The sequence below is a fragment of the Nomascus leucogenys genome, chromosome 8 (genome assembly GCF_006542625.1).
Source record: "Nomascus leucogenys isolate Asia chromosome 8, Asia_NLE_v1, whole genome shotgun sequence".
Taxonomy (NCBI): Eukaryota; Metazoa; Chordata; class Mammalia; order Primates; family Hylobatidae; genus Nomascus; species Nomascus leucogenys.
Window position 1 is genome coordinate 40,572,407 of NC_044388.1, and position 15,552 is coordinate 40,587,958.

Genomic DNA, 15,552 nt, shown 5'->3' on the forward strand with positions numbered 1-15,552 from the left:
ACCTTGCACTGGGTACCCTGACTGATGGGTAGATGGAGAGGGCTAGGGTCTAGATGCCTAGTGGAGTAGGGGTGGGAGGGTATATATTACACTGACCAATACGTATGGCCTTTTGTTAGCAAGTGTCCATCTAGCAGAGATATCAATTACAATTGCACCTGGGATGAATGACAATGCAATAAAGGGCTGAAAGGCTGAGCACAGGAATGGTGGTCATGGGAAAAGTTGCCAGTCCCTGGGAAGTGACTGTGCCTTGCGGTCCTGTTGCTGGAGCAATTCTCCCAGGAATGAGGGGCGGAGGCTTCCAAGGTTCTTTAGGGAGTTGAGTATGTTCTTGTGTGCATGTGATGATTCTTCAGGGGCACCGCTTAAGTGCACATGTGCTTATACACACACATACACACACACCACACACATGACTTTCTCCCTTCTCTCATGAAGCCAGGGTAAAAAATCTAGAACTAAACCTTGGGGCCAGTACTGAACACATGAAAGAGGACCACTTCAACTTTTGTAAACACACAGAAATCTTTACAAAGAAAGCCACTGTGTACTCTTAGAAAGAAAGATCAGAAAACAGTGGGATGGAGGTGTGGGTGGGAAGAGGAAAAAAGAATGAGGTGAAATACAACCAGGTAGATCGAAGAGAGAAGGGTAAAAAAGAAAAGAAAGAAGCGCAGTGACCCAACTGTTGAAGAATGTGAGCTGTGGGTAAAGTCTGGTTCTATCTCCTGAAGTGTAAAATGTGGCTTTGAGGACTTGTGTATACCTCTGTGGCTGCACTTGAAATACCCAGATCTCACCACTACCTTGTCCTTACCACCTTTAGACAAGAAATGACTGAGAATATGGGCCACGTGTTAATTCATCCATGCATCCTCATTGCTGCCCCTCAATAAATGTTTGTTGAATTAGTGAAATTATTGTAAGCTGAGTTTTATAATTCCCAGGACAAACTGTTCTGTAAAATAATTCCCATTTTGCTTCTCTCTCTCTATAGGCATCCCTTTCCTCTGCCACTTAGCTTGTAGATCAAGCCGTCCCAGTGTCAGGGTGAGCCTTAGGGAGCCAGTGCTCACCATGCACTGGCTTTCTTTCCCTACCCTGTCCCTGAAGTTCCTCTACTCATTTTTAAAATTCTATAATTTAGTATTTTATTCCTTTGACTTAAGTCAAATGGATTCTACCGATGTTCCTGGGAGAGGAAACACACTGAGCCACATGAAACATTGATACTTTGGTCTGCAGGCATACATAGGGTTATTCCTAAAAAGCAGGATCTATATCTGGAGGGAGAATGAGAATTCTGGTTACCTGGTAGAGAGGGAGTGGAAACATAAAAGACAAAATGGCAATCCAGGGGAACAAAGACAACTTGTTCCTGCTGTTTGGTTTTGTCTTAGGATGTTCACTGCCACTGAAATCCATTTCCAGCCCAGGCGTCTTGCCCTGGTCATCCTCCTGGCTTCTGGTCCTTCCTATTTTAGTACCTGGAAAACTGAGGATGTGTTTGTCTCTACTTTGTCAACTCAGCAACAAAGGAGCTGCATTCTGCACACTGCCAGGCTGTTTCTCTGTATGTGCTCATTTGCTGAGCAGGTGTGTTCTCCCCAGATACACCTTTTAAGGTGAGAGTGTCATCAGTCAGCAGTGCCCAAGGAACTGGAGGAAAGGGAGGGAAAATGCTAGTTGGTTTCAATCCAAAGTTCCCTCACTGCTTCCCACACGCTGGCATGATGCATCTGCTGTGTTCTGTGTCCTCTGTCTGCTCTGGGAATAATTATTCCCTCCAAGGCACTTAATTGAGTAGAGGGAAGGTGGGAACTTAAGAATGATAGTTGCCCTCCTTCTTACCACACATGAAAGAGGCACACATGGAAACTGAGGTTGACATTTATCATCTCAGCCATGGTTATGAGCGGTTGGAGAAGTAGGTTACATTCCTGTCTCTCTCACATTTGAATCATCATGAAGCTGGAATGGAAGTTTAAATCACACCCTGTTTCTCAGCGGCCACCATGCTGTTGTGGTTATTAAATGTATTTGATAAACCTCTGACCTTTCAGATGTGGTTGTTTTTTTTTTTTTTTGATGGTTGTGTTCTCCCTTGAGAATTATTTTTATGTGTTTATTGCCCTATTACTGAACCAGTTCTGCTTGATTTCCTCGTTCACTCTTTAATTTGGTAGCACCTTATTTTACAGTCCACTAACTTTGTTGAAAATAAATTCACTTTCCTTGTGTGGTTAGTATTACTCATTTGATAACATAAGTACCATATTAGGGTGCGGTGAATGCATAGTAAGTGCTGCACAATTACAAGGTAAATATATGATGGGTTTATTTTATCCTGTAAGCCCAACACAGGGGTGACAGAGTAATTACTTTTGGACCCATTAAGTGTACTTACCACATAATCTGTAGGAAGATTAACTATGTAGTTAGCCACTTGCCATCTTCCATTTTCACACACCTTCTAAGATTACACCTCTTTGAGACTTATGTTATCTCAGATAAATCTCGTGTGCTGTATTGCAGGAGCCATCATGGATCTGCTACAGGAATAACCACACCCAACGCACTTCTAGAAAAAAGGGTGAAAAGCAGCTACAGCACATCTTGCGGGGTGGGGAGGCACCCACATTCTAAATTCAAACTAACGCTTTTATTTTTGCTTTGCCCATGCATTCAATAGGATGGAGTAGGAGAGGTATGGGAGAAACAGCATGTGCCGTCCTAGCGACCCGTCCTCTTCCACAATAAATTATTAGAGTCTAGCATTTAATTGGTGTCAGAAAACATCTACTATGGACATAACAGCACCTGGGACCAAGACCTTCATATCCCACAATAAAATTCTCTCATAATGACTGTATGCCCTAAACTGATGTTGACAGTGTACTTTTAATATGAATGATTTGTACCAAAGCTAAAATTCATATTTGTAAACTCTGGTCTTTCTCTCAACTCATAGACTTTGTGTTATCTCCTTGCCCTAGACTGCTCTCTGCAAATGCACGTGCCCCAGGTTTCACATAAGCAGAGCAGATCACCCATATTTTATCACTGTGTGTGGGTCTGCCCTCGCTCTGGGAAAAGTAAAGTGTAAAAAGCGTTTTGCAGGTAAACATGACATCCTAAACTAAGGAGGTGTCTGCTTAGTAGAAAAAAACATTATTTTCTTTGCAAAATTGATTCTCTTCAAGAGTCTATTACACGCTAAGCTACCTTAATGCAGTTAAGGTATTTGCCTAACATCCCTTTGATTTATACAAGGCATTTTAGAAACACGATTATTGTGTGAAAGTGAGTACCACTTGTGTTCACTGTACATCTGTCATTTTCTCTGAGCAGTAGCTCCAAAAATCCAATAGCATTTCCTTTTGTATCCCCGAGTGGTTCTTTGGCTTTGTGCCCATGCTGGTCACTTACGATTTCTCTTGTGTCTTTCAGGCATTGAGAATGCCAGCGACATTGCTTTGTACTCGGGCTTGGGCGCTGCCGTCGTGGCCGTTGCAGTCCTGGTCATTGGTGTCACCCTTTATAGACGGAGCCAGAGTGACTATGGCGTGGACGTCATTGACTCTTCTGCATTGACAGGTGGCTTCCAGACCTTCAACTTCAAAACAGTCCGTCAAGGTCAGCGGCGTAGGTCCCTCCACACCTCGTCCTCAGTGCCACAGACTACGCTCACACTGGACCCCAGCCTTCTCCTGGGCCCCGTGTGAAGGTAGCTCTTGGCACTGGGAGCCGCTACCAAATTGTCTTCACACATGAACAGACCAGGCTGGGTGAAGTGGTCTGCTTAGGTCCTTGTCTGCCACAAGGACAAGAGGATCTCGGTTTATTATCAGCAACATTTTCAATGAGGCATTTCCATTTTTGATGTGGGGTCAGCCTAATGCGTTATTTTATTTCAAATTCTCCTTCTTTTTAAAAAAGTCCTTTTGAGGATGTATATTTAATTTAGTTAACCAAAGTATTGATTATTCAAGACTGAGGACTAACACCTATATTACAACCTCCCAGGTATATTTATTACCCTATTTATGAAGTGGCGTAATTTTGTTATTTCTATTTTAGAGAATAGATGATGGGTCAGCTAGCCAGGGGAAAAAAATGAAATTCCAGCCTAAACGACTCTCAGCTGTTGCTAAGTCCAAGCAATCTTTAGTTGTGGGGGAAGGAAAATCTATCATGTCAAACTGTAGCAATACTCATTTTCAAAACAGAGTCATTTAATTCTGTTATAGGAACCAAATCTATTCCTTATTGCAAGGTGGGGATGAAACATACACGGCTTTCATTTTAGAAAAAAATGAAACCGTCTCTTTTCAGAGGATGAAGTTTTCTACCTTGACCCGCGTCGTCAATATCATCACCTTTATTTCTGTTTATTGTGCATCAGTGGTGCCTACAGCGCAGAACCAGAAGTCTCAGTGCAAGGTAGTGATTGAGTAGACAGGCTTCCAAAGTGGAAACACAGGCATGCTGGAAAAAATTGAGAGATGGCCAGAGAGATGAGTACCTTCCCTCTTGCCATTCACTTCTGGGCACCTCAGAGAGGCCTCAAAAGAAACACATCCCTTACATTTGGACATATAGTTTAGTATATGTAGTTAATTGGAAATAAATCCAAATATAGAACTGATTTTTTAAGTGGTGTTACTCAAGCTGGAGTGCAGTGGTGCAATCATAGCTCACAGAAGCCTCCCACCCATGGGCTTAAGTGATCCTCCCACCTCAGCAGCTGGGACTACAGGCACATGCCACCACACCAAGCTAAGTTTTTGTTTTATTTTTCTTTTTTATAGAGACAGGGTCTCACTATGTTGCTCAGGTTGGTCTCGAACTCCTGGCCTCAACGATCCTCCCACCTCAGCCTCTGAAAGTGCTGGGATTATAGGAATGAGCTACTGGGTCCGGTCAAGAACTGATTTTTGTGCTACCTAAAAAACTAGAAACATATTTTTCATCAAATAATAAAATATCAATATCTTATACCATAACACTTGAAAATAGACGAGCAATATTAGTGTGAGAGACAGTTTTGTGCATAAGTCCGTAGGCTTTGAAGTTAGATTTTAGTCTAAAACTGCTATTAGTCCGTTATCCTCTTGAGTCTCAAGTTTTACAGCTATAAAATGGGGTTAGTAACATTCACCTCAAAGTGTTCTTGAGGATGAAATCACCTGGAATAACATGGGTAAGCCCTTGGCATAGGGAAAGTGCTCACAAATGCAGCGAATAGAGTTCTAGAAGCTGGTTGCTTCCTCTTACCCTAGTACAAGATGCCAGCGTGTTCCATGGAGCACCAGGCAGCAGGTGAGAGGGGTGGATCCCTGGCCTACACCTGTCTGGGGAGTGCTGACTTGCCTACACTTAAACACAACTTATGTGTATTGTGAATCTCTAAGACAATATTAGTCTTACCAAACTTATCTGACCATTTTGTTTTATTTTTATTTTTAGCCAAGAATATCACGGAACTAATGATACAAGAAAAATCCTTTGGTAAATGCCACTCTCCCTGCATTTATTATGGTGATCTGCCTCATGCTGATATAATGTGGTTTTCACCTCCACTGTCTTAGATCCGTTTTTGAGCAATACATCCAGTGCCCTGGCAAGGTGAACACTGACTGAGCCTTTTAAATAGAATGCCATACACAGAACAGACCAGGGACTTGAAGGATTTCCAAAGAGAAGATGGGGGTGACCAGCGGTGGGTGACTGTCGCTGGTCAGACTTCAGTTAAGCTGGCAGCCAATTTTCTCTGACCGTGGGTGCTATCTTATGTACATATGTCCAGAATCAGGCATTTCCTGCTCAAGTGCTGTCTCACTCTAGGAAATATTTTTGCTTCCTTGTGTCACTTAGGCTAGGCAGATCTTCTAAGCGTAGCCAAAAATTAAACTTCAGAGGCTAGGGCTTGAGATAAAAGAGCCAGGTGACTGAGGCATATGGCTTTTGAGGTCTCCACGGAACCTCCTGTTCTAAACTCTTTTCTAATCTAAGATGGGTTTTGGTCCCGTTTCTTTCCTGGGAAGACCATAAACAGGAGCAAAGTGGTCACCTGAAGAACTCAGTGCAGACCTGCTGGAAAGCACAGCTCCCTGATGGTACCTGGGTCTTGATACAACACACTCATGCATGGAAAAAAATAATCATCATCAAGGATCCTTTAGCTCTATAGCATTATTTATTTTGTCCACTTTGTATATTTTCCTCTGTGATTCTGGGTTCTTAGAGCATCACAACAAGAGATGGGAAAAGTCAGGGTGATAGACTTCCTACTGGCGTTGCTGCAAATTATGGAAATGGAAAAACAATAGAGGCTAATACAATATGGCCAAGAATTGCAACATTTTCAAAAAGATCATACTTTAAACATTTTTGTCAGGCCCCAAAGGAAAATTGTTTAATATGGTTTGGGTTTCAATTTGAGATGTCATATTGACAGACTGATATGGGTGTGAAGCTTGGGACTGAGGGTTATTTTGTTATTTACTAATAAATGAGATTACTTCATCACAAGAAAGTATCACAGCATTTCTTTTTAATATTTGGCTTGGAAAAAATTGGCGAGCCCCAGCAGATGACAAAGCCCAATTTTCTCATGTTTTTGCAAAGATATTATATATACTTTTTCCCTTTGAGACAGAAAGGAAACCATTCTAAGCTGCTCCCTGTGTAGAATCTAAGCTTCTCACTGTCTCTGGGTGGTGCATTCTTTCCCTCGCAGAGTGACATATGAGTTATTAGAGCAAATTGGCTACTCAGATGTGGTGCGATTCATGAGGTGCCCTGACCCTTTTGCTCTGAGGACGCATCATTTCCTCCCCAGCTCCAGAATCTGCACAGAATTCCGTATGAAATAAACTAGAACCGATGTAGCTTCTGTTATAAACAGCACTACCTAGTCACCACGCTGTGTCATCTCTTGCCATTTAAAATGAACAGATGTTATTTTTGCTCAAAACTCGACTGCAAAACATCTCTCCCACCCCCCCTTTTTCTTGTTATTTTAGCTTCTCTTTGCCAGTTGAAATAATCACATAAACAATAATACCTGAGTTCGTTGCCAGAGAGAGTGCCAGAAATACTTGTTTTGAAAAGATAGCATGGAAAGATCTCTGGAAAGTGAAAGATTTGGGTCAGTGGCATTTAGAGAATGGACTGTGGAAGCCAGGGCTCTTGATTCAAAAGTTCTAGTCACTAGCACCCAACCTGGCAGGGTGGTCCTGAAGAGCTAGCTTGGATTGGAACTGCTGGCACCTATGCAGGCTCTTGCGCAGTTTGTGGAGGCAGAAGTACAGGGGTAACTGAGATGCCTTTTAGTTTCTGAGTGACAGATCAATTTTCTTTTACCAGGTAACTCCCTGCTCCTGAATTCCGCCATGCAGCCAGATCTGACAGTGAGCCGGACATACAGCGGACCCATCTGTCTGCAGGACCCTCTGGACAAGGAGCTCATGACAGAGTCCTCACTCTTTAACCCTTTGTCGGACATCAAAGTCAAAGTCCAGAGCTCATTCATGGTTTCCCTAGGAGTGTCTGAGAGAGCTGAGTACCACGGCAAGAATCATTCCAGGACTTTTCCCCATGGAAACAACCACAGCTTTAGTACAATGCATCCCAGAAACAAAACGCCCTACATCCAAAATCTGTCATCACTCCCCACAAGGACAGAACTGAGGACAACTGGTGTCTTTGGCCATTTAGGGGGGCGCTTAGTAATGCCAAATACAGGTGGGTGGTAAGTGTGTGTTTGTGTATTTTCCATCGTTTAAATGTTTCATTTTTTCAGTTACTTCCCATCAGATTCATTTTATGATGTTTACCATCCCCTCATCAGACCTGCAAACGCTGCGGCTCCACTAGTCCACTTGATTTACACAGCAAACCGGAACCAGTGCTGAGATTAGATTTTGCAGTCTTCATCTCAGCATGGATTGAATGCTCCCTTTGATTCCCTGTTAGAGCTGATAACTATATTTGCCTGAAAGGTTTGGGTAGTCCCCAGGCTTTAAGCCCCTTTGGAGTATATTTCCTAGGCATGATAAGAAAGCACTGAAAAAAATTCTCTGGCATGACAGACCAGGACCCCATGTTTATACCTAAGCATGGTTTATGTACTAGTTTGATAATTTAGTGAAACAACATCTCATCAGTAACTGACCTAATGAACACTCTATAGCCCTTGCTATAGTGCTACTTTCTGATGAGCAATGATGAGGGGTCGTTGTGGAGTTGCTCTTTTGAATTCAAATTTCAGTTCCGGGGCTATGTCAGTATAATGAATTCTCACATTTTTTTTTCCTCCTTTTAGCTGGAAGAGAGATTTTCATGATGTTTTGACATGATACTTAAAGTATCCAGCCCAGATCACTTTTAAAGTGATATCCTTTCTATGGATTAGTTTTCAGAGTTGCTGCCTAAGACCTAAGCAGATAGTAGACAAGGTCAATTTCTGCTCAGATTTCTAAGCAATGAGAATTAGGTAGTCCACTGAAGCAGGTAGTGATCTGTTGGCTGCTAAGAGGGAAGAGTATCTGTTGGATCTGTAAGTGTTTATCAAACAACACGTCAGCATTGAGTCAGGGACATTATAGTCTAGACAGATGTCTCTCTAGGGTGGTGCTAACCAACCTCTCAAATCAAGCATTTCATCCCATAAATAAAATCTGTACTACGACTGGTCTGATTCTACCATTCTAGCTAACTGATTCCTCTAGTAGCTTAGAGACTGGAGACTGAAATTTATTTCTAGTTGATGAATGTTGTCTTGTTCTCCCCTAGAGCAATTACTTCCTTAAAATCTTCATTTCAAAACATATTAGCCCTCAATGGCAGCCGTAATTGAAAGGTTTTGTGTTTTAAATTTCCAATTCTCTAAATCTTCATTGGTCAGTGTTTTAGGACATTGTAAGGATCTTGGTTCAAATGTGTATGCGTGTCAATGTGTGAATGCCTATGCATGATTTAATTCTTCCAGTTGATAACTGGAAGATAATGAGTCAATCAGCCATGTTTACCAATTAACTTTTCTGTAAGAATTCATAAACTAAACATGTGAGTCCTGAGGAAAGCAAAAGAATACAACCCTTGCCCTAAAGAACAGGACGTGTTAGAATTATATAAAATTTGGCTGGGTGTGGTGGCACACACCTGTAGTCCCAGCTACTCAGGAGGCTGAGGTGGGGAAATTGCTCGAGTCTAGGAATTCGAGACCAGAGATGGCAACATAGCAAGTTGCTGTCTCTAAAAAAAAAAAAAAAAAATGCCATAAAAACAAAAATACAGAATCATATAAAGCTGTGCATTAAGTTGTGCAATTATCTTTTTCTTGCTCATGCTTGGCACTTAGAAGTCTCTCAGTTATTAGTTGATAAACTGCCCATTGCTGCTTCTGTCTCTTTGCATCCTCCTTTCTTACTGTATGTATGTGTGTGTGTGCATCTGTTTACACATATGTAGAGGGAGAGCCATGACTGACCCTTTCATTGGCTGTGTTTGTCGTTCATCAAAGAAAGCAAGATGAAATCATGATGAACCAGAGATTTATCTTCACCTCTGACTTGAGCAGCACTCACGTTGAAAACTAAAAGTTCTGACAGCATTGTCAGTGATTCCCAAACAGTTTCTCCTTGAAATGGGGCATTTTCAAAGCTCCTGACAAGGAGTGTTGGACAAGATTGAAGCTGTTCACTGGGAATGAGTTTGATGTAAAATAACTGTGGAGAAGTAAAACATATGCTCTGTTATTTGCAGGAAATAAATGCAAAATATGCCCTAGGGAGCTAAAGTATAAAGAAAGCAAGGCACTGAAATTAGACTGCTCTAACGCCATCCATCCTAAATTGTTGTATGGTGCCTGGCAATGATTTCTCCACAAGGTTAGGGTGGTCTCCACACTCTAGAAATCACTTATTATTCCAAATATAAAACAGGAAGCTCAGACTGGTGCTTCTGTGGTCATATCAAATAAAAGGCTGTCACAGTAGCAGGTGGAGTATGGGGGTATTATATTTTTCTTTAATCAGAGGTAACTGGCGAACAACATATTGAAATGAATTCTACTTTAGGGGATCACAGGCATAAAGCTGTCCCACAGTATCTCATTCTTCACTATCTGTAACTTGCCACTCCCCACGTGCCTTTGTGTATGACTATTTCAGACTCTACATAGTATTTGCATGTTTGGGCAGGAGGATCAGGGGAAGTATATTTGAAGGATAACACCATTTCTGATTGAAGAGAGAAAAATCATTTAAAGCTCCAGTGATCCCATAGATTCAGGTTGAATTCAGGAGTATTCTGAATAATGTTTCAATCTAAACACAGAGAATTAGGCCAACTTGAAACGAATAAGGTGTGATCTGCGCACACAGCCCTTTCTCAATTGTCCTCACACATCTTTCTTCTGTTTTGCTATGAGAGTTGGCCATCAGGCTATGATGAACTACAGAAGCTAACATGTCTCGGAGCCTGGCGTTTTTACTAAGAATTTTGAATCCTATTTCGTTTATATCTTCATGATGTGTTTATTGGCTTCCTGCTCCATGAGTGGCATTGTGATAAGTGTAATTGATTTAATATTATTATTATTGCTTGTTGATAGCTTCCTGTACTTCTAAGTCTGAAGAATACAGACTGCATGTCTCTGTCATCATAATGACCTAGACAGCCTGAAAGAGTGGCAGCAGAGAGGAAGTTTTAGGTCAAACTAAGAGAAGACAGAATGTCGAGGGCATGTATTTAGGTTGACTTCCAAGCACGCTGGATGTCCTGTGTATTGCAACTTGTGTTTAGCAGCAGGGAGGGTTATAATGGAGGCCCCTTCATTTGGCAACTACATTTAAGGAAGAATAGACAAGGGAGGGAAGAGTCGGACTGGAGGTCTCTAAGTGTGGCAATTATAGTTCTGCTATTGCCATTAAGGTTCAGAATATAAATGGACCTCCATAAGGCAAAGCTGTAATCCAGATTTAAACGTGCCTTATTCTTAGTGCTGGTGAAAGATACTGATAACTAGCATATTACTGAATGCTTATAAATGCTTATAAATGTGAATCGTAAATGACTTGTTTTGCAATAAGGTTTACATTTTTTGGTTTTGTAGCTGCTAACAGGCACATAGAAGGAGATCAGGAAAGCCTGCCATCTCTAGATTTAAATTATCATCAGCAACGTGAAAGTTTTCTGAGCGATTACATTAGCTCTAATGAAAGGAAAAGGAGTTGAGAGCTGCCTTACTCAAAGAATAGGAGGTTGCCTTGAGATTTTATTTTGTAAGGATCTTACTGTTTCTCTATTTCATTTCTTTTTATAAACAAGAAGCTACATTAAAGAGAATCCCTGCCCTCCTTAGACTCTTCTTTCTTGGCCAAGGTGCAGTATTTTCTTCACAGCGTTTAAGAGGAAAGAGAGGACGTTTAACATGCAGTGAGATATGGCTTCCTGTGCCTTCCCTTCCTGCATTGTATGATTTTATGGAAGGCTGCTAGTTTTTCCAATCTGACATTGACATCACTCTGGTTAAGTAACCTTTCACCTTAACCCTTTCTAGGTTCTGTTTGCTAGACAGGGTCATACTGATTGTGCAATAATCTATAAGGCTCCTAAGCACATCAGATGCTTTCACTTTCTTGACAAAATGAAACACCCCATTGAGTACCACCTTCAACTTGCTTCCAGATGCACTATTGATAAGACAGCTTCATCCCGGGTTCTAGCACAGTATTAGATCACTCACTCACCCATCATTTCACGTAGGTTTTCAGGAAATAAACAGATAGTGACGAGATAGAGAAATACATTTTTTTAAATTTTGGAGCAGATTAAGTGATGTATGGATAAACTGTTACATTCTCAGATATGTTTAATACTGCCTGGTCTTAGAACACTCAATCTTTTAAAAGAATTAATGCTGGGATGACTTAAAAAAAAACAAAACTAATTTGAGTACTCAGTTGAATAATATGCCCTTCCTTATGTCACTGTTATAAAACAATGTTTTTCCTGTTATAATCTTGAACCTTAAACTTTCCAAGGATTGAGATTTCATAAATTGCCATGAGAAAGTAGCTTGTTCTCCAGGTGTCTGTAAGGTGCTCGAGTGACGAACTTCATAATAATTGGAAAAATCTATGAATAACCTGTTGGCTTTTTCTGTTTTAGGGGTGAGCTTACTCATACCACACGGTGCCATCCCAGAGGAGAATTCTTGGGAGATTTACATGTCCATCAACCAAGGTGAACCCAGGTGAGAGACAGAGAACGGCATATTAAAGACAGTGGCTCATGCCTGTAATCCCAGTACTTTGGGAGGCTGAGGCGGGCAGATCACTTGAGGTCAGGAGTTCGAGATCAGCCCGGCCAACATGGCGAAAGCCTGTCTCTACTAAAAATAAAAAAAATTATCTAGGCATGGTGGTTCATGCCTGTTATCCCAGCTACTCGGGAGGCTGAGGCTGGAGAATTGCTTGAACCTGGAAGGCAGAGGATGCAGTGAGCCAAGATCGTGCCACTGCACTTCAGCCTGGGTGACAGTGAGACTGTCTCAAAAAAAAAAAAAAAAACAAAAAAAAAACACATTTTAAATATGGAATGGAACTTCTGTAGAAAATCTGAAACTAAGAGAATGAGACTTAGAGGTGTATAGATGAGATCATGAACTCCTTGATTCTAGAAAGGAAAAAAACAATTGCAAAACTATTGGCTGAAATGAAACCACACATGACTCCACAGTTTTATGCTCACCAGTCTCTACACAAGAAACATCAAATGGAAAACAGTGAATTGTTAGGTCAGAAGCAGTGCCACTCCATAAACACTGACTGTCTCAGAGTCTTCCTCCCCAAAGAAAATATCCCTGGAGGCACTCACTGGTGCTAAGCCTTAGGCAAATACATACAATGATTGATTCGTGATCCTTTTAAGGTAGGCAGAAGACCTACTCTACACTGCCTGAGAGACAATTTCTTAGGCAATTTTCGGCAATGTGAAAATATGACCTGAAACTTAAACTGCTTTCAGGCCTGACAAATTTCAGCAGCATTAAATTCAATTACAGGAACAAATACAAATCTTGTCACATTCCCTTTTAATGAAAGTAGTTGGTTATTTTCTTAGTGCAAGTATAATATTTTTGGAAATGTTGTCTTCCTCCACACAAGATAAACCTGACTCCTCTTCAGAAAGCAATTTCTCTCATAAACTGGATATATACCTCTAGCATTTTTAGTCATAACATCTTGGTTATTTTAGAATAGATTCTTTTTGTTGTTGTTAGCAAAGAACACATGAAAGAAAAACACTGGGAGGAAAAACAGCCAGAGAAACAGATGGTTTAAACAGATTTTGATAGCTATTTCTAGAAAAGGATTTGTTGGTACTCAGTGGTTTTAACTTTCTGCTGTACAGGGCTCGAGAGGCATGGAAGAAAAGGTTCTGCCATTTGGTTGTGAGGCTGGCTTTTAGGGGATTTGTGTGCAGGTTGTACTGTGTTGGGATCTCATGTTATTTCCCCACTTGTCTAAAGCTAGATTCTTTACTTGTATATCTGAAAAAGTGCTGGTGTCTAAATATCTCCACTTGGCAATTGGGGGGAGAAAGCAGCTCAGAAAGTTTGAAGAGTTTACTCAAAATCTTAGGTTAGTCACTTAAGCAAACCTAAAAATGGAGTTCCCTGGATGGAAGTCACCCCTTTTTTACCCATTGGGTTGATTTACTTAAGAAACCATACCTGTTTGAATTTGTGGTTATGGCCCATTACACATGTGCTTTAAAACATATCATGCTGCAAAAATCAAGTATGAGGTATAATCCAGTCCACTTTCCCTGAATCACAGCTTCCTACACACTCCTAGCTCTGCATCCCCCTCCCTTGGTTGTAATTGATCCAGTAAGCCTGTGTTGAGCTCATCCCTCTCAAATCCATCTCCAGCATCTTCCACCTCATTACATGAGAACCAACTTAGGGCAATTTCGCATTTTCCCAGGCACCTCATTTACAACTTACCTGCAATTGTAAAGTAAGAGAGAGGAATACCTAGAACTTGCAAGAGCCCAAAGACCTCAAAAAACAGGTTGGCCTCCTGTGGTCACCCCTTGAATGCTTTGTAAGCTCCATGGTAACCAATTCGGTTTATCCTTCTGTGTCTACTGCTGTCTAGGAAGGTGGACAGAAACAGAAGAACCTTATCTAACACTTTAGTAGAGAGAAAAACTCATACCTCACAGATCTAAACTGTGAAAAAAACAAAATTACCGGAAGCCGCCCATTCCTTTTCAGGTAGCTGAAACCTTCCCAGATGTTCTAAGGAAATGACCTGTCACTGGGCCAAAGGCCATTTACCTTCCTTGACAAAGCCTCATTCCCTTTTGATAACTCACAACTACTTAGAAAAACACTGAAAATACCAAATACCTTTCTACTACTTCATTTTAAGCTGGGGTGAATTATTTCATCTCTGCAAGGAGGCTGCTTGGGTCTGGTTCTTCAGCTTTTAATCTTGTGATTAATCAGAAAAAGGCCAGTGTGTCATCTTTTCTTTGTAATATCACTTGAAAACCCGTTTTCATTTTGGGCTGTGCGTCTGCCATCTTGAACTTATGCTGAGAAGAAGGCCCGTTTTCCTCGAAGTTCGTGGAGCTGGAACGCACTGTTCATTTCCTGTCATCTCTACCTCTAGAGCTACCACAGTTCCCTCTCTCTTAGTTCATCATGAGAACTGGATTTATGGACTCTCCATCACCTCCATACACACAGAACATAGTAGGATCTTCCAAACCACATCTTTATGCTCTCTTGAAATTAAAGTCTGCTCCATTTTTCCTATTGACTATACATTTCTGTTGCCCATATCTGAGTTACAGCCCCAATATATCAGGGTAGTGATGTAATGGAAGAGGAACTGGTATGTTAAATCAGGGCCTTTAATCCATTCTAAGGATTGGGTTAAAGAGGGGTACAGGGGTGAGGATGGCTTCCTGGAGATGTCATTGAACTGAGTCTTAAAAGATGAATAGGAATTAGCCAGACAAAGAAAGGAGTAAGGTCTATAACTCAATGATTTCCATCCTCCACAATGCATTTTCCTGTAGTTTTCTGTAGAGCTTTGAGGGGTAGAGGGGTCTAAACCCAGTGATTTTTTTTTTCCTCCTTTAAAGTCACCCTGATGCCAGAACATTGCATCCAACAGTGTCCTTCCAACTGTAGCCCAGGCCTTGCCACAGGCAAAGAGTTGGTTTAATGCATTATCCCATTTATAACATAGGGGATATTTAGTGACATTGTAGGAACAGGTACTGGAGTGGCCTGACACAAAGGCCATGGCATGAAATTGGAGCTGTCAGAATTAGCCTGCTGGTGAGAAGCCCTGGGGCTCCTCCTGGATCAAGGGTATGTAAGCCATCCATGCTAGATGTGGCCCCCTCACCTCCACAGGGCTTTACACCCTCTGCAGGGGAGGAAACCAGCAGTAATCACTCTCAAAAAAAAAAAAAAAAAAAAAAGCCTATCTCATTTCTCAAACTTTAATTTGA

At 41.3% G+C, this 15,552-nt stretch overlaps 1 protein-coding gene across 9 annotated transcripts in view; it reads left to right on the forward strand.

Moving 5' to 3' along the window:
• Positions 1 to 15,552, forward strand: part of UNC5D (unc-5 netrin receptor D) — a 562,098-nt gene that overhangs the window by 483,467 nt on the left and 63,079 nt on the right. For 4 of the 9 annotated variants that reach the window (XM_003269567.3, XM_030817088.1, XM_030817091.1 and 1 more), the window contains 3 exons: positions 3,454 to 3,639; positions 7,375 to 7,752; positions 12,184 to 12,268. In XM_003269567.3, the coding sequence (XP_003269615.1) occupies positions 3,454 to 3,639; positions 7,375 to 7,752; positions 12,184 to 12,268 (649 nt within the window). Of the gene's footprint in view, positions 1 to 2,695; positions 2,711 to 3,453; positions 3,640 to 7,374; positions 7,753 to 12,183; positions 12,269 to 15,552 lie in introns of all 9 variants that reach the window. The other 5 variants (XM_030817085.1, XM_030817090.1, XM_030817089.1 and 2 more) reach the window with 3 other exon arrangements.